Raw genomic sequence first — 22,858 nt, 5'->3', positions numbered from 1 at the left:
CCGCATTTGTCAGGACTATGCAGACAGAAAGGACATGATCACCACCAAGACAGTGATGACCATAAGAAAACACGTATCCATCCACTTTGCCATTTTGCCGGGGAAGAAGAGAAAATAAATATGAGGTAGAAATTTGAGAGATGAGTTGAAATTTGATGTGAGTATTTATGGAAAAAAATAAGAGGTATTTATAGAGTGAAAAGAAGGATAGAGACTTTGGGGAATGAAGTGATTCCGTACAAAAAAGGAAAATTTGAGTGGTAGTAGGATTTGAAAGAAAGTGTATGGTAGGGTTTGAAAAGAGAGAAATTTAGGATTTGATTTTGAAAGAAAGAGATTTGAAAAGAAAGGAAAAGATTTTGAAAATAATAGAATATAGTACAAAAATTAGTGGGAAACAAAAACTAATAATAATTTACTTGTTACCAGTACAGTCTGAATCCCTGGGCTCTGCGCCTGCAAAATTTAATTCTGTACCAATTGCGTCAGTACTATTTATCTGCAAATAAATCTCAAATAAACAGCGTGTGTGAAGTGATAAACAGTACTTGGCGTTTGTGTAAGAATAAATTCAACAGCGAGCCAAAATACCGTATAATAAAAATTCTAAAAACCGAGTATTCATAAAATCAGGATTTTTATGAAATAAAATCCAAGATTATATGAAACTTTCAATTTTTAGACAGAAATCTGTTGCCTTTTTTCTAAAAAAGATGCGGGCAAATTTTGGGGTATAACACAAGGTAATCATCATCTCACCAAACAGAAGATGAAAACGGATATGTCTCCTTATGACGTCGCTCAATAAAGGCTGACAATTGTGCGACGTTGAGCTTGGTCAGCGAACAATCCACTAATGAAAGGAGACCATAATCATTGACAATCTCTCAGACCTCCTAGTTAATGAGAGGAGCAGTGAAGAAACTACCTATCATTGGGTATGGAATAGAGAGGAGAAATCATCAAAGGTAATCGTCATCTCACAAAACAGATGATGAAAGGAAGATATTTCCTCATGCCATCGCTCAACAAAGGCCTACAATAGTGCAACGTCGAGCACGTCCATCAAATAATCCACCAATGAAAGGAGGCTGCAATTATCGACAATCTCCCTGAACTCCCGTGGCATCGAGGCATTTAATAACTTCTTTAGCTTCGCCCTGTGGGTGGGCACCTTCAACGGCAATTGGTCTTAAAACAAACAAAGTAAAAAGCATCAGTTATTTTCAGCGTATCAATAATAAAAATAAAAAACAAGTTCAACATAACATATATATATATATATATACATACATCTCCCTGCCATAATCTGAAGGCCTCATGATCTGCATATCCCGTGAACACGAAAGAATCACTAGGCCCTCCAAGAAACCCTCTATCCACGTGTACAAATAGCTTCGTTGAAGCTGGAGTAGTAACCTCTATATCAATTAGAGGAATAACCTGCATATCACCTATAGCAGGTGCCTCCGTATCTGTTGGAGGAGTTATCTTTGTATCAACTTGAGGAGTCATCTCCATATCAACCAAAGCTTACATCCCATAATGATGGGTTACCTCTATCTCGACCACCCTCTTTCTGTCATCCTGACTCTCTACATCTGCAGCTATTATCGGGATATCATCAACAACCACATTATTTGGCTTATCAGCAACATCTCCGGCCCATCCATAAGCTCTAGCTCGTTAACATCGGCTACTATGGGATGTGTGAGCCTACTCAGTCATCCGCCTCAAGTGATAACCATTCGAAGCTACTCTCAACGTCAGGGTATACGAGTCCTTGAGGTCATCTTTCCTTACACGAGCCTTCAATGCATCTCTGTCACAAATGCCTAAAAGAAATTGTCATGTCTGATCCTTAGTGCAAAGAAAAAACAATGAAATATGAGTTACCAGATTTTTTTAGAAATCCAAAAATCAACAAGGTTTTCTCGAAATATCCGATTAACCATCTCCAAATTTTATTCTATCGATTTTTTCGAAAAGTTCGGTACGTGTGTATGCATTTTTACTGAACCTTTTGAAAATTACGATAAAAACGGAAGGAATTTACCGGATTTTTGAAAGTATTCAATAAAGCACATGCATTTTTATCGAAAATTTCAAAAAGTCCAGTAAAAATGTATGAGAAACATGAGTTTTTATCGAATATTTTAGAAATCCGATATAAAATTGAAATTGTTGGTAAAAATGCATACTTGGAAAATTTTGGTAAATAGCTTAAAAAATCGATAAGACTTTGTGTTTTTTGAAAAATTCAAAATGTGACAAATGAATAGTAAAATAAAATTTTATTTAACAAGAGTAATACGGTAAAATGTGACACTTTCTTTCCTTCTTCAATCATTCCTTTCACTTCATGCAAAACAAACAAGCCATTAAAGAATGTCATATTTAAGTGTAGGGTGCACGAATGTTAATGATACACTTTAGAGAATTTTTTTCCACCCCTTAACCTTCTTACGAGCCTTAGGCGAAATTCTTTTTTTACCCCCCAAAATTCGGGGATGCATCCCCGGACACACCATATTTTGTTTTTTTAGAGGTGTTTTTGGAGATGTATCTCTGAATCCACCAATTGATGGATTTCGGAGTTACATATCTCAAATAATGATTTTCAGAAACAAAACGAAAAAACCAGAGTAGCTTAACATAAATTTGACATAGATGTTCCAAATTACATAGATATTGAAACAAAAATTTAACATTACACATTGTTATAAACGGGTAGTTGAGGACGTTGCAACATTTTAATGACATCTTCACTAGATCTCTGAATCTTCACATCGACTTCAATCGGACCCTTAGTGGAGTATCAGCGAAAAGTACTCCACATAACCTTTAAATCGTTATCTGTCTTCAGTGCAAACTGGGTGAACTGCACATTTCCTTCATTGTTGAGTGACGGTGAACGATGCTCGAGCTTGACTATCTTTTGATTTTCTGGATATTGCAGGAGAGAATTGAATATGGTAATCAGCTCTGCGAGCGACGTGTTCTCGGAGATCCTAAATTGAAGTGGCAGTTTTGCACCATTGAAGTAAATAAAAGCAAGGTGAGGATATGTTTGGGTTAGAGATATATCTCTGATTTTTGGTGTGTGATGTTAAAGAATTGGTTAGAGAACCTATTTATAGAAGGTTTGGAGCAATTTGGTCCCAATATTTTTTATCTTCAGTCAAGGAACATTTCAGAGAAACACCTCTGAATTCACCCCTTATTTTCCAACAAAAAATGACATATTTCGGAGATACATCATGTTTTAATTGTCGAACTTTTGAAACATATTTTTCACCTCTCTCGCATGTCATCATTACAAATGTTTGCCTTCTACTAGTGCCATTGTCGGTCGGACCTTCCAATCACAATGCCATACCTGAGTTTGCTACCTTCCATTCGGACCCAGTCAAGCATATGTTGACGAGCTTTGAAAACTTGATCATTTGAAAATTGTTGCCCAACATCTATCTCGACAATAATTATGTTAGCATCATCATTCACCTCATTCGGCTTAGCATCATCATTCACCTTGGCTGAAACAACTTTGTGAAACATGTCGGGTGCACCATATCTAAAACGGGAAAATAGAAAATTTGTTAATAGTTCTGTTTCTGTAACAGACAGTTTTGGAAATGCATTTTCGAACAAATTTAGGTGAGTTTTGAAAATGCATTTCCGAAGCAACGCACTATTTTGATCCAAAAATCAGCTCCAATGCAAGGAAATGAGGGATGAAATGGTGAAAGTTTACCTGAAGTTGCAGCTTTTTATGCTCTCTTTGACATGATAAACCACTTGAAACTTGATTTCAAGACGAAAATGGATTGCGGATGGATGAAGTTCTTGGATGGTTTTTGGTTATGGAGTGAAAAGAGTATAATGGATTCAGCAAGGTGGTATATACTAATTTATTTCGGAAATACATCTCCGAAAATACCCCTGAATGTTTAAATTTAGCATTCAAATGTAAATAGGGTGTTTTCGGAGATGCATCTCCAAAACGCCTTAAAATTTGATATGAGGTGCGTTCGGAGATGCATTTCAGAAGGGTATATTGGGGTTTTCAGGGTTTTTTCACCCTTACAAGTAGGGGTGGAAGTAGGCCAGGCCGATAACAGGAGCCTACAGGCTAGCCTATATAGGCTCAGGCCAGGCTATACATTATTTTTAAATAGTAAAGGCCTAGGCTTTTTTATAAGCCTATTTAGTTAAAAAGGCTAGGCCTCAGGCCCTAAAAAAAGCCTTTTAAGGCTATCAGGCCGGCCTATTTAAATAAATATGAATACTTTTTTATTATTATTATTATGTTATGTTTTGTACTTTGAATTAAAATACATTAATGAAACTTGGTTATGTTAAAGAACTTGTGAAAATAAGATGAAAACACATTATGAACATTGTTCTCATAAGTTCTTTTAGTTAATTAGTCTATTTAAGCAATTTTTTAATTGCTTATTTACATACTACCTCCGTTCCTTTATATAAGAGACAGTTCATTTTTTAGATTCATTGAATAATTAATGTATCCAGTCAATATACATACCAGATACATTGATTATTCAATAAACCTAAAAAATCAATTGTCTCTTATATAAAGGAACGGAGGTAGTATGTCTAAAACAAATAGGCTTTTATGTAGGCTAACAGGCTAACCAGGCCTTTGAAAAGGCCAGGCTCAGGCCTAAAAAATAAGCCTACGACAGGCTACAGGCCAGGCTTAGGCTTCCGTTTTTTTGACAGGCCAGGCTTAGGCTTGACAAAGCCTAGCTCGGCCCAGCCTATTTCCACCCCTACTTACAAGGTGGAAAATGACATTCTCTACACTTGAATGCTTATGATTTTATCGACCCAATTCAGTGTATTAAGTCTTGGCCCGGTCCAAAACACATGTTTGTTTGTTAGAACTATGCATTACCCATTCGAGTTAATATAATTATTTTGGCAATTTTTTATTGCACCCTTATATATTTTTCTATGTCCTGCGCAAAATTTCCAACATGTCCCTTATTTTCGGAGATGCATATCCAGACGCACTAAATCCTATTTTTTTTTACTAAAATTTAGTTCGGAGATGCATCTCCAATTTTTTTTTATAAATTCTGAGACGCATCTCCAAAAATACCATTTGTTTCAATTGTCATCAATTTCTCAACAAAATTAAATAAATTAAAATTAAAATTCTCTCGAAATAAATTTTTTTATTCCTATAAATATAGATATTATTTTTATATACTATAATTAATATTTTTTACTAATACATAATTCACATAATAATAATTATTATAATTATTTGTTGACTAATATATAATTCATATAGACTAATTATTATATATTATTACTATAGACTATTTTTAAATAACTATAATTACTATAATTATTTCTTTTTGAAAAATAATTGTTTCTAATATATAGACTAAAAATTTAACTCTTACTTGGCCTCATTTTAAACTTGTAAAAATAATTATATTTTAATTTTTTTATATTAAATAATATATTTCTAGTAAAAAATAATATAAAAACAATGATTTAAAATAATATAATTTATTAAAAAAATATTGAATTAAAATAAATAAAATATTATTATTTTTAGTATATTTGGATATATTTTCTTTTACATGATTTTATTATTAAAATATATCAATCTAGATCATTTTGTTTTATTACTAAATATTAATATAATAATATAGAAAATAATTATTATAGAAAATAATTTCACATGAATTATATATTATTAGTCAAGAAAATAATTATAATAATTATTGTTCGGGATGAGTAGAACAGGTTACCAGCAACGACGGCTTGATCTTCGGTGATGGTTGAGAAAAAAAGGGGTTGTACCTGCAAGATACTCTGATGCCAATTTAAGAGAGAGAACAAACACTATGCCAAATTTGTCTTTTAGTAGCACCCCTACGAAAGCGCTTTTAGGAAAAAGCGCTGGTATAGGCTTCGCTAAAAACAAAATTAGAAAACACGCTAAAAAAACACTAAAAAAGCGCTGGTATAGGGTATGTCTACAAAAGCGCTTTCTATAAGCGCTGGTATAGGCCACCTTACGAAAGCGCTTTGTAAAAGCGCTGATATAGGGGTAGATATGAAAGCGCTTCAAAAAGCGCTGGTATAGGTATAGGCTACGAAAGCGCTTTTTGGGAAAAAGCGCTGGTATAGGGGTAGATATGAAAGCGCTTTTGAAAAGCGCTGGCGTAGCTCATTTTAAAATTAAATTTTTTAAAACAAATTAAAACAGACGCTTTTTGTCTTTCATTATTCTTCATCGTTCTCGCTGTTCTCACTGTTCTTCACTGCCCTCAGTGTTCTCACTGTTCTTCATCGTTCATCGTTAACAAACGCTACAGCCGACCACCACTCAACGTCTGCTCGCCGCCGCCAACCTCCACAACACCGACCACCACTCAACATCTTCTCGCCGCCGCCGTTCTATATTACAGTTTCACTTTGTGAAGGTTAGCGAAATTCTCTGTTGTAGTTTTAGGGTCTGTTGTAGTTTTAGGGTTTTGTGTTAGGTTTTAATGAATGGGTTTTCTGTATTATTGAATCCTATTATTAGTAATTTGCAGAAGCCATAAAATTCATGTGTGCTGTGAGTAGAATCGAATAGAGGATTTCATTGCTTTCAGTGCTTTTTCTAATTAGAGAATCGAATGAAAACTGATACTAATTAGCATCTGAAGAACTTATTATTAGTAGAAAGAAACAGAACAGTTTTGTTACCCATTTTTGGTCTTGTCATGATTCCACCAATGTCCTGTGTTGAAAATGATTATATCAGCATTATAATACTGAGAATTAGTAGCCCAATTTTATTTGAATTTGAAAAGTGATTTGTAGCAACTTGTATTGTATCAAAGCTAAATTGCAATGACTCAATGACCATTATTTCATCTTCTCCGTCGTCTTCGTATTCTTCATTGTTAGCTTAGGACATTAACCAAGTTAAATAAGATAGTTTTCTTAATGGCGCTGCTATGGCGATGACAGTATGTGTTTTGTTGTGTCCTGCGCCACAAATTTAGTCTCAGTTACTAATATTTTCACTGTATTTAGTGTGTGTGATTTTCAAGCAAGCATCTTTAATATATAGATATGAGAATTACGTTTTCTTTTCTATATGTTTAAATTAGAATTTGAAGGACTGAATTCCATGTGTCTATTAGGATGTAGGTTCTTTTAAAATCTTTCAATCAATTTTGTCTTAGTGGTTACTAACTTTGTGAATTTGCTATAGGGGTAACTTGTGTAGAGTGAAAGTTTGATCGTTTCCCGGCCTAGTTCGACGTTTGGCGTTTTCTTGAGTTCGGTAACATCCGAGGTAAATTTCTTTCTCAAATTACTGGTATTATAATGAATTTTGCAGTATAGAAACTAATTTTAATATGTTCAATCTAGATTGGGGTTTTTTTGATATTGTGTTAGTAGTGGTGTATTTAACAGCATCGTGTGTGTGTTTAATTTTACAGTTACTTTGAAGCCTCTGGTTTCTACTTGTACAACGGCGATTTAAACCTACCCGTCTCCCACATCAAGTCCAACTCAGGTTACTAGCCCTTTCTTCTTGCTTATAGTTTGTTGTTTTCTGCTTATAGTTTATTGTTTATGGTTCTATTTAATTTCAATTTAGTGTCTCTCAATCATTTATTTGGTTTGTGGACTTATATTACCTTGAAATAAGGTAATGTCTTCTTTAAGAAATTGGGGGTAGGCTGAAATAAGGTACTGTATTCTTTTAGAGACTCAAACAATCGAGACAACTGTAACTTCCTATCTTTAGCTAACTACCAACTTAACAAATATGAAAGCTATAGCATCTCATTAGGTATTGCTTAAGTGTTGCTTATTCACAGTAGTATATTTTTGTACTATAGTTGCATAACATTATATTATTCACACTTTATAGGATCTCATTAGGTATTTTGATCAAGACATAATGATGATAGCTATTTATTATCTTGACAGAATTCCTTAGTACCTGATAGAGAAACAAAGAAGCATTTGTTTAGCTTAATTAAGACATGGATAAGACATGGATGAATTCAAACCGATTGTCGAAAGAGTACGAGAAAGGGGTATGGGAATTCGTTAAGTTTGCGGTTGCGCACTCCGAAGACCCGATTCGAATGACGTGTCCTTGCTTGGGTTGTTGTTATGGGGATAAGGTTGACGGGAAACAGTTGGCATCGCATTTACTACGGTTTGGAATTGATAGAAGTTATACATGTTGGACAATGCATGGTGAGAAAAGTAACGGGAATGTTGAGTCAAGGTGTAATACGAAGTATGCTTCAAACGACGATTGCACAGACACATACGATTATGATCGAGTCGAAGAGATTGCAGAAGCGCTTGAAGAAGATCTTGAGGATTGTCCCAAAATGTTCGAGAGGTTGGTAAGTGATGCAGAGAAACCGTTGTATGATGGTTGTACAAAATTCACAAGATTGTCTGCGGTGTTAAAGTTGTACAACTTAAAGGCGGACAATGGATGGTCGGATAAAAGTTTCACAGAGTTATTAGCCCTTATGAAAGATATGCTACCAGATGATAATGTTCTTCCCAATCGAACGTATGAGGCCAAAAAGATGTTGTCATCTATTGGCATGAGCTATGATAAGATACATGCATGTCCAAATGATTGTCCTAAATGCGGTGCCCCTCGATATAAGAAAAAGTTGTCTCCGGCCAAAGTCTTATGGTATTTTCCTATAATTCCGAGATTTAGACGCATGTATCGTAGTGAAACCGATTCAAGACACTTGACTTGGCATGCAGATGAAAGAATTATTGATGGAAAGTTGCGACATCCGGCAGACTCACCACAGTGGATGAAAGTTGATACTGATTATCCTGAATTTGGAAAAGAAGCAAGAAACCTTCGATTGCCATTGTCTACTGATGGAATGAACCCGCATGGTATTCAAAGTATCTCGCATAGCACCTGGCCTGTGATTCTTATGATTTATACCTCTGTGGCTATGTATGAAGCGTAAGTACATGATGTTATCTATGCTAATTTCTGGGCCTAAACAACCAGGGAATGACATAAACGTATACTTGGCACCCTTAATCGAAGATTTAAAGTTTTTGTCGGAGAACGGTGTGGAGGTTTACGATGGGTATAGGAAAGAAAGTTTCAACTTGAGGGCGATGTTATTTGGAACACTTAATGATTTTCCAGCATACGGAAATCTATCCGGGTACAGCAATAAAGGTCAAAAAGCGTGTCCTGTTTGTGAAGATGAAACCGATACGACATGATTGGATCTTTGTCAGAAGAATGTCTTTCTCGGCCATCGTAGATTCTTAAATTCTAATCATCACTACCGTGGGTGGAGAAAAGCATTCAATGGAAAGGCCGAACATTGTACAGCCCCGCCTTTTTTGTCAGGTGATCAAATTTTTGAAAAGGTGAAAGATGTGAGTACTTAGTTTGGCAAGCCTTTTGCACATTCACTTGTCAAGGGTGGGTGGAAGAAGAAGTCAATTTTTTTTGAACTTCCATATTGGAAATCGTTGTACGTAAGACATTTCCTGGATGTTATGCATATTGAAAAAAATGTATTTGACAGCGTTATAGGTACGTTACTCAATATACAAGGAAAGTCTAAGGATGGCGTTAACATAAGGAATGACATGGTAAACATGGGGATGAGAATTGAATTGGGACCCGTGACGAAAGGAAGACGAACATATCTGCCACCTGCTGTTTACACTCTATCTAGAAAGGAGAAGAAAACATTGTGTAAGTTCCTCAGTGAAGTTAAAGTTCCAGAAGGCTACTCTTCAGATATTAGAAGACTTGTGTCCATGAAAGACCTCAAGTTAAAGAGTTTGAAGACGCATGATTGCCATGTTATAATGGAACATTTTTTACCAATAGGTATACGTTCTATTCTGCCAGAAAAAGTAAGAAGCGCAATAACTAAACTGTGTTTTTTCTTCAGGTCAATTTGCAGTAAGGTGATCGATCCCGCGATCTTACCAACATTGCAAAAAGAGATAATTGTTACTTTATGTGATCTTGAAATGTATTTTCCTCCCTCGTTTTTTGACATAATGGTTCATCTAGTCGTTCATCTTGTGAAAGAGACACAATTGTGCGGACCAGCTTATATGAGATGGATGTACCCTGCTGAATGTTATATGAAAATATTAAAAGGGTACGTGAAAAACAAAAGTCGACCGGAGGGTTGTATTGCCAAACGATACGTTGTTGAAGAAGCGGTTGAGTTTTGTACTGAATATCTGTCAAATGTTCAATCAATTGGACTCCCCAAATCTCATATTGTCGAAAAAAAAGAAGGAAAAAGGCTAATTGGAAATAAAGTTGTGACAGTATCAATGGTCGAACGGGATCAAGCGCACTTGTATGTTCTGCACAATGAGATTGAGGTTGAGCCGTATGTTGAAATGCACAAGGTTGTTCTCCGAGATTTAAATTCGAATAGAAATGAGAACTGGATAATACGAGAGCACAATCGAAGTTTCATACCGTGGTTTAGGGAACATATTTATTCAAAGTATCGTTCAGATCCTACTTCAGTAACAGAAAGGTTGAGATGTTTAGCCTATGGTCCAAGTATAATTGTGTTTTCTTATAGCGCATACGCAATTAATGGATACACATTTTATACCAAAGAACGGGATGATAAAAGTACTATGCAAAATAGTGGTGTTACCTTGGTAGCTGAAGCAATGCACATATCAAGTGCGAATGACTTAAATCCGAAATTTGCAAATTTGTCATATTTTGGGGTTATCGAGCGCATTTTGGTGTTTGATTACGCAAAGTTTCAAATTCCTGTATTTGGTTGCAAGTGGGTTGAAAATAATAGTGGCATACGAATGGATAAGTCAGGATTTTTGCAAGTGGATCTCAATAGGGTGGGGTACAAAGATGAGCCTTTCATTCTAGCCTCTCAAGCTAAACAAGTGTTCTATGTCAATGATCCGACAAGTACGAAATGGTCTATAGTGCTTTTATCAAACAAAATAGTTGATGAAAACATTGGAGATCAAGGTGATATTGGTGTTGGCATTGAATCTTGTACAAGAAACGATCAAGATGAGAATGAATCTTGTACTAGAAATGATCATAATGAGGGTATTTGGATCAATCCAACCGTCCGCGTTGTTAAGAGACGTTAGTGAAAAAGGTAATAGTATACATATTCCGACTAATGTGCGTTATTCAATTTGTATCGATTGTTATATATTCAATTTGTATAGTTTTTTCAATTTGTATTCCGATTGTTACAATACTTATTCAATTTTGGTGCATATTTTCGTTTTGTACATAACTTTTGAACCATGTATCCGTTTGTCGACTTCTTTACATGTAACTATACTATTTTGACAATTCCGGAGCTGCTCATTCACTTATCTTTACATTTCGGGACTATTTTTTTTATCGGTTTTGCTTCTGCCCGTGATCAAAATTCGGGCTTAGGGTCTGAATTTCAGAAAACCGACTTCATTTTGGAGTCCGTGAGGACGTTTTACTATAGCCATGTAAATTTCGTTCAATTCCGACAACTTTCTTTTTTTGAAGCTTATTCTGATTTCACCGATTTCGATTCCGATTAACTTGTACATGCATGGTTTGACTTCCATTTGACTTGTATAGATTGTTAGCTTATTAATAGTGTACTAATGTGCTTTAGTTTGTTTGATACAGGTTCAATGGCTAGTAATCAAGAAAACCCACAAGAGAACCCACAAGAAAACCCACAAGATAAGCCACAAGAAAACTCACAAGATATAGATGCTCTGGATACATCATCAAAAGAAGTTGCACGAGGTGTGTCCCTTATGAAGGGAATCATTCGACATAGAGACCAAGGATTGATATATAATTTGGAATGGAATTCTGATAACCAACCAATTGGTCCTAATTCTGCAAAGTTGACAAGCTATATTGGTACACTTGTTCGTTTGCATATTCCAGTCTCCGTAGCTAAATGGAATCTGAAAAGCAAAGAGTTGGACGAGAAAAAAGACATGATTTGGGACGAGCTTAAGGTATCATATATGGTTGTTGTTATTATCTTGACGATAATTTGATTAAATTACTTATACTAACACACTCTATGCGTATGTTTGTTTGCAGAGGTCTTTTACCATACCAGATGAGCGTAAACGCTTCATTCTTAGTTTGGCCGGAAAAAGATATAGAGGGTGGAAAGCTTATCTAACAAACAACTATCTTAAGGATAAAGAAGGAAACTTTCTTGAAGAGGCCCCGGGACGTCCAAAAAAGTATGAGATGTTCATTAATGATAATGATTGGGCTAAGTATGTAGAGCAAAGGGATGAATCTTTTCGGAAAAGTAGTGCCACAAATAGTGCGAGAGCATCAAAAGCCGCGTATCCTTACAAAAAAGGGCGTTTGGGATATGCACGCTTAGAGGAAAAAATTGTAAGTAAATAGAAATGCGTTTTTATTAATTGTCTAAATGTGTTTTATTTGACGATTTTATCATTTGTGTCAATGCATAGTTAGAGGAGACGAAAAGTGAGGAAACCTCACTCCCAGTACATGTGTTTTGGAAGGAAGCTCGTGTGGGCAAGAATCAAGCTGTCGATCCCGATGTTCAAAGAGTTTATGCTGAATGTGTAAGTATAACACTGTGTCTTTAATTAAATTAAATTTTTTTTAATATATAAATGATTTTTTATCTCCACTAATAATTATTGAAATGTAAATGAATTACAGGAGACCTTGTCGCAATCGGTATCCACTGGTGAGGACCAGGATGATAGGAGCGTACTTAGTAGAGCACTAGATGCTCCTGAGTATCCCGGTCGGGTGAGGGGTAAAGGTCATGGTGTGACTCCAACCTCTTTTTACAAGCATCCTAGGAGAAGAAATCCTACCAATGAAGAAGTGTTGCAAAAATTGTAGGAATTGCAAAGAGATAAAGATATGTATATGAGAGAAAAGTGCAATACTTCATCGGTGAAAGAAACTAGTGATAAAGCTAGGATCAACTGTCAAAGAAAATTTCCCGAGGTAATTATAAATTTTTTTCCTTACAAGTTGTTCTATTTTATTAATGATAATGACTTTATATTTACTATTGGTTTAGGGTATTTCATCTTGCCAACTATACTTATCGTCACCGAATTATCGCCTAGTTGGCAAGGGAAAAGTGCACAACACTTTGGGAGATTTACTTCACCATAGACCGCTCCCGGATGGACACCTGAAAGTATCGGTGGATGTTGTATTAGATCATGATGCGATGCTACCGGTACCTGACATGGTCTCAGAGACGACATTGCTGCGAGATGCAATAGGATCATTTGTTGCATGGCCCTCGGAGCTCATTACCATTAGTGATGAGGTATATTGAAAATGATTATGAATCATTTAGTTTTCAAATATCAATTCTGCACCGTTTATTAATTATTTTCTACATTTTAATTTTAGACTGCTCCTACAAAACTCGCAATTAAGGGTAAAGGGATTTTACAGGAGGAGGAGTCTGTTGCATCACTAAAAGAGGTACATTTAAGGTGTTAATATATAATTTGAATCTAAAACTGCATGATTTTATATTTTACCGATTGTTAATATGATTTTTAGGCATCTGCTCGGGGGTCACAACAAGTGACACAGCAAGTTCGTAGCGTACCACCTAAGAGTCCTCCGAAGCAAGCGGCAAAAAAAGGTGGTGCTTTTGTGCCTCGATACCGGACGACGCTCGGAACACTTGTTGATATGTCCGATTTGAAGGATGGTGCTCTCCGTAATATCAATATGGATGAAGGTATCTTTGGTGTTGAATTCATGTTAAATATTGCAATAGATGACTTGGAAGAAATTTTTACGCATGAACAACTAGGCGTCACTAATATGCACTCATACATCCGGTAATATTCACTCATCCGATATATTCTTTAATTAGTCGAACAATTTATTTACACATTTCAATGAAAATAATCTAATGTTTATTATGTGGTTACTTAAGGTTGTTGTATGACAGAGTGTTGCGCGGGACTGCATTGTCAAACAGATTCCGTTTCGTGTCTTCCACCCATTGCAGCGGAATGACAATTGCTTCGGAACCGGAATCAGTTAGACAGCGCTTAGTCGATAGATTCCTATCCTCCGGCAATACAGAAAGTCTGATTCTTTAGGCGTATAATACCCGACCAGTAGGGTTAGTTTCTCATTCTTGATTCATCTAATCTTTGTTTCTTTTGCGTAGCAAAATTTTCATATAACCTATTGTTTTAATTTATAGAGCACACTGGTTGTTGCTTGCTATCAACCCTATAAGAGAGGTGGTATATTTTCTGAATTCGGTAGATGGTGAGTGGAGCAATTATCCGGCTATGAAGGAAATGATTGATTTGTAAGTGGGATCGTTCTAAATATTCGTGTATATTTATATATTTAATTATTTGTGAGATTGATCTAAATAATTGCTTTTATATTTTTGTTAGATCAATACAAGTGTTCCGAAGTCAACGAGACGCACAGGTATCCCGGAAAAAATCAAACAACATTATTTGGATCAAAGTGCAGGTACATTATTTTTCACAATTTTGCTTATAATATTTATGCTACTTGATAAAACAAGACGTACAACTATAAAATGTTATTTGTTTTTCTATGTAGTGTCCGATACAGCGAAACAGTTCAGATTGCGGATACTATGTTTTGAGATTTATGAAAGAAATCCTTCAAATGAATCAATTAGAGATTCCAATCACGGTATGGATTTATAACTTAATTAGGTAACTTCTTATAATTTATTACATTTAACTAAATCATTCATATTATGTTTTTGTTCTGTAGTACTTTGACGAATTTCGTGCTGCTTCTTACACGAGACTTAAGTTGGAAGAAATCAAAGAGGATTTGTGTCAATTTTATATTCATCAGCTATTCATGTAGGATTTGTGTCGATTTGAAGTATCAAATTATAGTACTCTAGGATATATGGTTACTAACTTTGTTCATACTGTTGCCAATATTTGAAGTATAATATTGTTGATGTTACAGATTTAGTTTGTTTGACAGGAATTATAATGATGTATATATATAATTTTGGATATGAATTATAATGGTATTATATTAGTATATATATATATATATATATATATATATATATATATATATATATATATATATATATATATATATTGTCCTACCTATGGTTGAAAATATATCGTCGAAAATATATTACAGGTTGAAAATATATTACAGGTCGAAAATATTACAGGTCGAACTGGGAGGCTTAAATTACAGGCTGCACTTTAAAATACCTCATTTAGCAACGACAGCGCTTTTAAAAAGCGCTCTTAAAGGGCCACATACGAAAGCGCTTTATTACAAAAAGCGCTGCCAAAGATTAAAAAAAAGCATAAAAAATAAAAAAAGCAACCTACGAAAGCGCTTTTGGAAAAGCGCTCTTATAGGGGGGGCTATCAGAGCGCTTTTTCCAGAAAAGCGCTCTTATAGGGGGGTCTACAAGAGCGCTTTTCTGAAAAAAGCGCTCTTATAGGGGGGGTCTACCAGAGCGCTTTCAAAAGCGCTTTTGTTACCTACGCCAGCGCTGGCTTTGACAGCTCTTTAAAGCGCTTTTAAAGCCCAAAATAAGCGCTTTAGAAGGCCTTCAGTGTTGTAGTGAAAGGTACAACAGAAAGTATGAATTTTTGGATAAAATTTGAATTACCTTGCCCTCTAGAAGTAGAGGGCTATTTATAGTGTTCTCTTTGAGGTGAACTATGTCGTCCTATTTTTGTGGGCTTGAGCGTGATTTCCGGGCCCAAAATATAGGAAACACTGGAACAGGTTGTGATTAGCCGAGCAAGGGGAACTAGCCGTTGCCAGGGACGGAGGCCCAGTGTGTTCGGATAGTCCTATACTGTGGGAGACCTGTTGATAAGTCCTGCTCGGTCGAAGGGGATGTTCGTCCTCTCCTTGCTCCAAAGAGTGGCTAACACTTATTGGGCCTCTCCATACTAATGAGTGGATTGGGCCAAAGGACTCTCCATGATGAATCCATATGGTGTATCCTTGCGGAAATGGTGACCACATTAAGTGGCCGAACATGCCACTCCTACTCTTTGATTTTCGGAAACCGCGGCGTTTACAAGGACATATTACTACGTCGTTTTCTTTTAGACCTTTAAATGCAAAATCAATAAATTCTTGTATCCCCTGCTGTTACGCAATTGAAGATTGTGGCTTAGTAATCCACGACTTATCCATTTCTTAAAAAAAATAAAAAATAGATATTATATCATATGTTGAGGAGCTCTAATACTATTTAATAAAAAATAACTCATCACATGTTTGCATAAATGGAAAAACATGAAATGGAACATAAATGATATTTATTTAAAAATATGAAACAGAACAAAAATGAAATTTATTCAAAAACATTCTACCAAACCAAACTCAGATTTTACACACTTGTAATCAATAATTAAAATGTGTTTCTTATGGCTTAAAATATTTTACTTTTTAAGTTCATATTGATTAAAGGCAAAGGGATACGATTCATTGATAAGTGGAATATTTTATATTGAATTTAGATCATTACTATGTATGATATTTTCACAACCTTATTACATGATGAATAAGTTATCTAACTATAACTACTTATCTCTTAATTAATATATATATATATATATATAGGGTTAATAGTAGTTCACCCCCTATATATATAATTTGATACTTATAAGTTATATAATTATAATATTTATACACATAATTTGATATTTATAAGTTATCTAACTATAAGTAATTATCTCTTATTTATTGACTCTCTCTATACATATATAATAGTAAGCAATTCATGCTTCATTAAGAAAATAATAATAATGTAGCACATGCAGCTAACCGCTCTGTGACCATGTGGTGTAAACATGAGTTATTCATCTGCCAGACTGCCACTGATGTGTAGTTCTAAGAACAATCAGTTTTCAAATTCAAGTTAGTTTACTCTTTTTTATTAGTCCATGCTTGACCTCTAAACATAATTCATTTTTAAGAATAGTTGTAGATTGTGGAGGTCCTGGTTTTTCCATAAAGATAAAGGATGGAATTTGTAAGAACTGAACTTATATAGTACTCCCTCCGTCCCAAATTATAAGAGAAATTCACTTTTTAGATTCATTGAATAATTAATGTATCTGGTCTGTATATAGGTCAAATACATTAATTATTCAATGAATCAAAAAATAGAATTTCTCTTATAATTTGGGACAGAGGGAGTATTAGTTTGAATCATTTTCCACCACTATCAAGTATCCTCTGTCTAAGTCAAGTTTTGAAAATCACAGAGAAGCAGACAGAACAAAATGAGACATCTTTTCAATATCAATGTGAGACTTCTTTTCCTATAGACACAGGGACTAACTATCATGACAACACAAATGGTAATTAACAAGCAAGGTCTTAGGAAGCTTAATGTGAGACCTTGAATTTAACTGTGGGACACCTAGAGAAAACATATCAAGAAAGCAGTACACACCTCACCATAACAATTCACCTAAACTCAAATAATACACTACCAAAACTGTAAAAAACTCCAAACTATAAGATATGCCCAGCTCCACTACTACCCATCTATTCCATAAAAGCTTGTTGTATAACTTGAACAGAAATAAAACTAAGCAACTGAGATGAAAGCTTGATTCAACAAACAAAACCAAACTTACAACAAGGTGCATTCTTGATACACCAATCAGTTCGGGCTATAAACACCTCCCCTTATTGCGAACTCCATAAAGTTTTAGTTGAATTAATAATAGCATGGCCAAGAAAATAATATTGATACTACAACTATTCTCAGAGAAGAAACATAAAATCATTCATCCACTTTCATTTAACAGTTTAAACTTTTGAAAAGTTGGTACATGTAAAATATTCATTTTTAAACAAGGTACTTGGTAAAATATATATAAAACATTGAAATAATCTTGGAAGGGGTGGCTATAATATAAGGTATCTTTTATTCTTAGTTATATTAGTACTTGACTTGATTCATTTTAGGATTGGGTTCTGTTCTAACTTTTACATATTCCTTATAAGTAACCGAACATGCACGACGCGTTGTTCTACATTCCATCAAAACATAATTCTTCAGGAGCCAATTTAATCATGTTAGGAGGGCCACTCTAGTTATCTCACATCTGCCTCTTGTAGTACCTTGCTTATTATGTAACAAAGTATTGTGTTCCTTTTCTTTCTTTTATTAGAGGCGAGTCGACAACGTTTTTTATGGATGGTACATGGTTTGCTAAGCACATGGTGTTGGCATGGTTAAGACCCAATCTTAAAGGAGCCTCATGATGGTATCCTATCAAATTTGCCTTTGAAAAGCACAAAGAGATTTTTCTACTGAGTATCACACTAACTCAATCAACCAAATATTCTTGATGCAGCACATGTGTGTCTCTAACTGAAAAAAGAACATGCCTCGTATCTTCAATCCCATAAATTTAGCAAAGCATATTTTCTAAGTCACACATAAACCATAAAAATATGGTCAAACTATTAACACGATGTTTGCGCGCAAAGAGTTCAGTTCATACAACCTATTGCCATTTCAATTCAAGCATTCAAAACATGTAGAACAGAATTCAGAATACAGAGAAAATTAAACAGGTCGAAACATCATCATATTGGTACAATTCATATTCAACAACCAAAGGCACAATTTAAAGCAACTCAAGATAGAACATCAATGCATAAACCTACTCGTCCAATTAACTAACAGTTAACCTTTACCTCTAAATATTCATTATATCATTTCATTAGAAAACCCTAATTGATAAAAGCATCAATAGAAAACCCTAATTGATAGAAGCAACAATAGAAAAGAATATTGAAACTTACAGTTTAATCTATAGAAGGAGAACTTGATGTGAGTTAGGAAGTGAAATCGATGCCCTAATTTCCACAACCATACACGAACTCACCAAACACGAAACACGCAAAAGAGTGGATTTCGGACTGGGAAGAGTGAGAGAGGATGCTCAAATTCAAAGGGAAGCCATTGAAGCTGCTTAATGATCGTATTGATGCCGCTCAACTCAAGGTCTAATAAATAATATTTATATTTATAGAAATAATAAAAAAATATTTCAAATTTTTATTTATTTCTATTTATCCAGTTATAGGTCGTCCTATTTTTATTAGAATACCTGGTATCTTCGGAGATATATCTCTGAATTTACTCTAAAAAAATTCAAAAAAATTCGGAGATGTATCTCCGAACGAAATTTTGTCAAAAATAATATTGGGTGCGTTTAGAGATGCAACTTTGTATTAACCTAAGAGCATTTTTGAAATTTCATGAAATTTCAAGGGTGCGTCTCATCTAACAAGAGTGGGAAGAGAAATTGCCATTATTTTTTATTAATTCAATTTTATCTCTGTTTCAAATTATATGACATTTTGAACATTTCACACGAATTAAGAAATGCAATTATTACTCTATAGCAAAATAAAATAATATATAATTTTATAAAAATGTCCTTCAATAATTACATTAAAGAACGAAATTAAAAAATATAAAAAAGAAGAATAATAAATTGATAGAGAATATATTAACAAAATTATATTAATATTACATTAAAATGATAAAGTGAGTTAGAATTTAGGATAAATTTTTGTTCAAAAGGATGTTATAATTTGGGACGAAGAAACTGAGTATTAAAATTTTGGGAGGAAATAAAACAAGACTTCTTGAGGGTTATGACTGGATTTCATGAACACGGCAGGATGGTGAAAGGAGCAAATAGTTCGTTCATTGTGCTGACCCCTAAGAAGAGCAACCCTTTGAAAATTTCAGACTATAGACCGATTGCGTTAATAGGCTGTATTTACAAGGTGTTACCCAAAGTCCTTGCTAATAGACTAAAGAAAGTTATTTGATCAGTAATATCTGAAACTCAGTCAGCCTTCATATCTAACAGGAAGATTCTTGATGGCATTCTAATTGTGAATGAGATTGTGGATAAGGCGAGGAGGAAGAAAAAGGAATTGCTTATGTTCAAAGTTGATTTCGAGAAGGCGTATGATTCAGTGGAATGGAGTTTCTTGGACTACATGATGTCAAAGATGGGTTTTCACGAAAAATGGAGGCGTTGGATAGCTGAATGTTTAAAATCTACAGCGGTGTCTATTTTAATTAATGGCAACCCGACTAACGAGTTTATGATGGAAAGAGGATTACGGCAAGGAGATCCGTTGTCTCCATTCTTATTCCTCATTGTTGTGGAAGGCTTCAATATGCTGATCAAAAAGGCGCTTGATTGCAGCAAATTCATAGGGTACAAATTCGAGAAAGGAACTGATCGATTCACACATCTGCAATATGCTGATGATACCTTGATTATTGGAGAGAAAAAATGGATAAATATCAGGATTATCAAGGCGAATTTATTGTTTTTTGAAGCTGTCAGGCCTAAAAGTTCATTTCAACAAGAGCTCGATTGTAGGCTTAAACATTCACGATAGATGGCTTGAAGAGGCGACGAAGATTCTGAATTGTCAAAAAGGTTCTGTTCCGTTCAAATACTTAGGCCTTCCCATTGGTGCCAACCCGACATGGCAGCTTGTTATAGAGGCGGTTAGAGGCAGACTTTTGAGATGGAGAAGCTGTTACATTTCTTTTGGTGGTCATTTAGTGCTTATCAAATCCGATCTACTTTCTCTCGTTCTTCAAGGCTCCGACAGGTATCATTTCTAAGTTAGAATCTATATGTAACCAATTTTTATGGGGAGGGAGTGAGATTGATAGAAAAATCAATTGGGTCAATTGGGAGAAAGTGTGTACTCCTCAAGAGGAGGGGGGGTTGGGCATTAGGAAATTGAATCTCTTTAATCTGGCTCTATTAGTTAAGTGGAAATGGAAAATTAAATCGGAAAGGCACGGGTTGTGGTTAAAAGCGTTGAAGAATAGATATGGGGAAATAGAGGTCATGAGGGGTATAGCTAGTAGAAAAGATTCAAATTGGTGGAAAAAGCTTTGTGATTTAGAAATAGGGGAATGGGGAAACTCGAGTTATTTTTCTATTAAAGAGATGTATAAGGACTTTACAATTTCCGGGCGTATTCATTCTGTGTTAACGTGGACTAAGATTTGGCACAAAGCGGTTCCAACAAAAATTTCCTGTTTTGGCTGGAGGTTGTTTCATAATAGTTTAGCTACTAAGAACAACCTGTATAGAAGGAATGTTATAGGTCAAGGTTCCACTAGGTGTATTGGGGAATGCAGCGCCGATGAATCTATATCTCACTTGTTTTTCGAGTGTCCCTTTTTTTCAGGTATTTGGCAATTCATTTGCAAGTGGCTTCGGATCTCCACTGCTCTCCACAGAGAAAGTATGGCTCATTTTACACAATTTGAAGGTCTGATTGGAGGTGATAAGGAAATATCATCGAAAGCTTGTGTGATTTGGTATGCATGTGTTTGGAGCATTTGGAAAGCTAGGAACGCCAAAATCTTCCGCAACATAGAAGTGGAAATAGTAAAGCTGATTGAAGACATTATTGAGTGTTCTTGGAGATGGTTGTCTTCAATTAATGGGAATGTGCAAGTAAACTATGCTCAATGGAGGATTAATCTTAGGCCATGTCTTGGCCTAGATTTTTAAGCTGTTTATCGGTACTGCTTCGGTTTGGTTCAGGCTTTTCAATTGCGGTAGTGAATACTTTTTTGCTTTTGCGGTCTTTGCTTGTCTTGGAGTATTCATTCGTGTCGAGCTTCCGGTCGCGGTCCTGCTATAACGCTGTCTTTTCAGTTGCTGCACTTTATCGCTAAGCATCATTGGCAGCAGTGGAGGAGCCAGAAATTGGAGGGAGCCCGGGCAAAAGATTTATACCTTGTTTTTACTAATTTTACACTCTGTTTCTACTAATTTTACCCTTAGTTTTGTCTAAAAATTTTGTCCAAAAATTTTACACCCTATTTTTACTAATTTTACCATTAATTTTGTCTAAAAATTACTAATTTTACCCCTAGTGTTGTCTAAAAAACCAATTATTAGTTGCGGAGAATACAACGAAAGGAGAGGTTGAGCCCGGGCACGCCCCTGATTGGCAGCATTACATTTTGCTTAGGTGTTTGAAGTTTCTGGCTGGAGACCATAGTTTAGATCGACGCTGCTTCGAGGTTTCTTGGTCTAGCTTTAGCTTTGATTTTATAGCAGTCTTGGTGATCTTGCTTTTATTTTTGTTTTCTGCTAGACAGTGGTTCTCGGGTCTAGGATGTTAGAAAATTAATTTAAACCGAACGGAATCGAGGCTAGAATCGTGTACGGAACACTTTCCTTATAGTATTTCAAGCACTCCCAATTTGTCTTGGAGTTTCTACGCAGGAATACCCAGGATAATTCAGCCTTCTCGAGTTTGCGCAAGACCGGCGAAAACTCGAATGTAGCGAAGAGTGCTCTGGAATTATTCTAGAGGATTTGCATTTTTTTGTGTTATCAATTATGAATCCAAAATTATGCTTTTATAGGCCATGCTGATATTGTTTCACAAGGTAGCGACCCTTGGTGAAACAATTTCTTTTCCAAGAGTTATGACTTTTGGCCCACAGCATGACTCACCAACGGTTGCAACATTTCATGAAGAGTTGCCAACTTTCAAATTCAAAATTCAAATCCACTAGCATATTTTCCTTGTCATTTTGGAACACACCCATATTATTAATTATAATTAATAATTTACAACAATCCCCCACTTGTTCTAATAATGACAAGTCTAATTCCAGAATATAGAAAGCAAAAGAGTGTTAATACAGTTAGGTATCTTTCAATTTGAACTTAACCTTAGTAAAGACAACGCAAAGCCTAATCGGAACGTTAG

At 35.1% G+C, this 22,858-nt stretch overlaps 1 protein-coding gene across 1 annotated transcript; it reads left to right on the top strand.

Annotated features, from left to right (window-relative positions):
* The first annotated feature begins 3,556 nt into the window (after nt 1-3,556).
* On the top strand, nt 3,557-21,642 carry LOC131649093 (uncharacterized). The gene is made up of 4 exons (XM_058918838.1): nt 3,557-3,657; nt 19,960-20,480; nt 20,569-20,722; nt 20,916-21,642. The coding sequence occupies exons 1-4, from the start codon at nt 3,557-3,559 to the stop codon at nt 21,640-21,642; spliced, it is 1,503 nt and encodes a 500-aa protein (XP_058774821.1).
* Nucleotides 21,643-22,858: the final 1,216 nt, after the last annotated feature.

This window comes from Vicia villosa, linkage group LG2 (assembly GCF_029867415.1).
Source record: "Vicia villosa cultivar HV-30 ecotype Madison, WI linkage group LG2, Vvil1.0, whole genome shotgun sequence".
Classification (NCBI taxonomy): Eukaryota; Viridiplantae; Streptophyta; class Magnoliopsida; order Fabales; family Fabaceae; genus Vicia; species Vicia villosa.
Note: the sequence above shows the minus strand (reverse complement) of the source record. Positions and strands in the feature narration are given on the sequence as shown.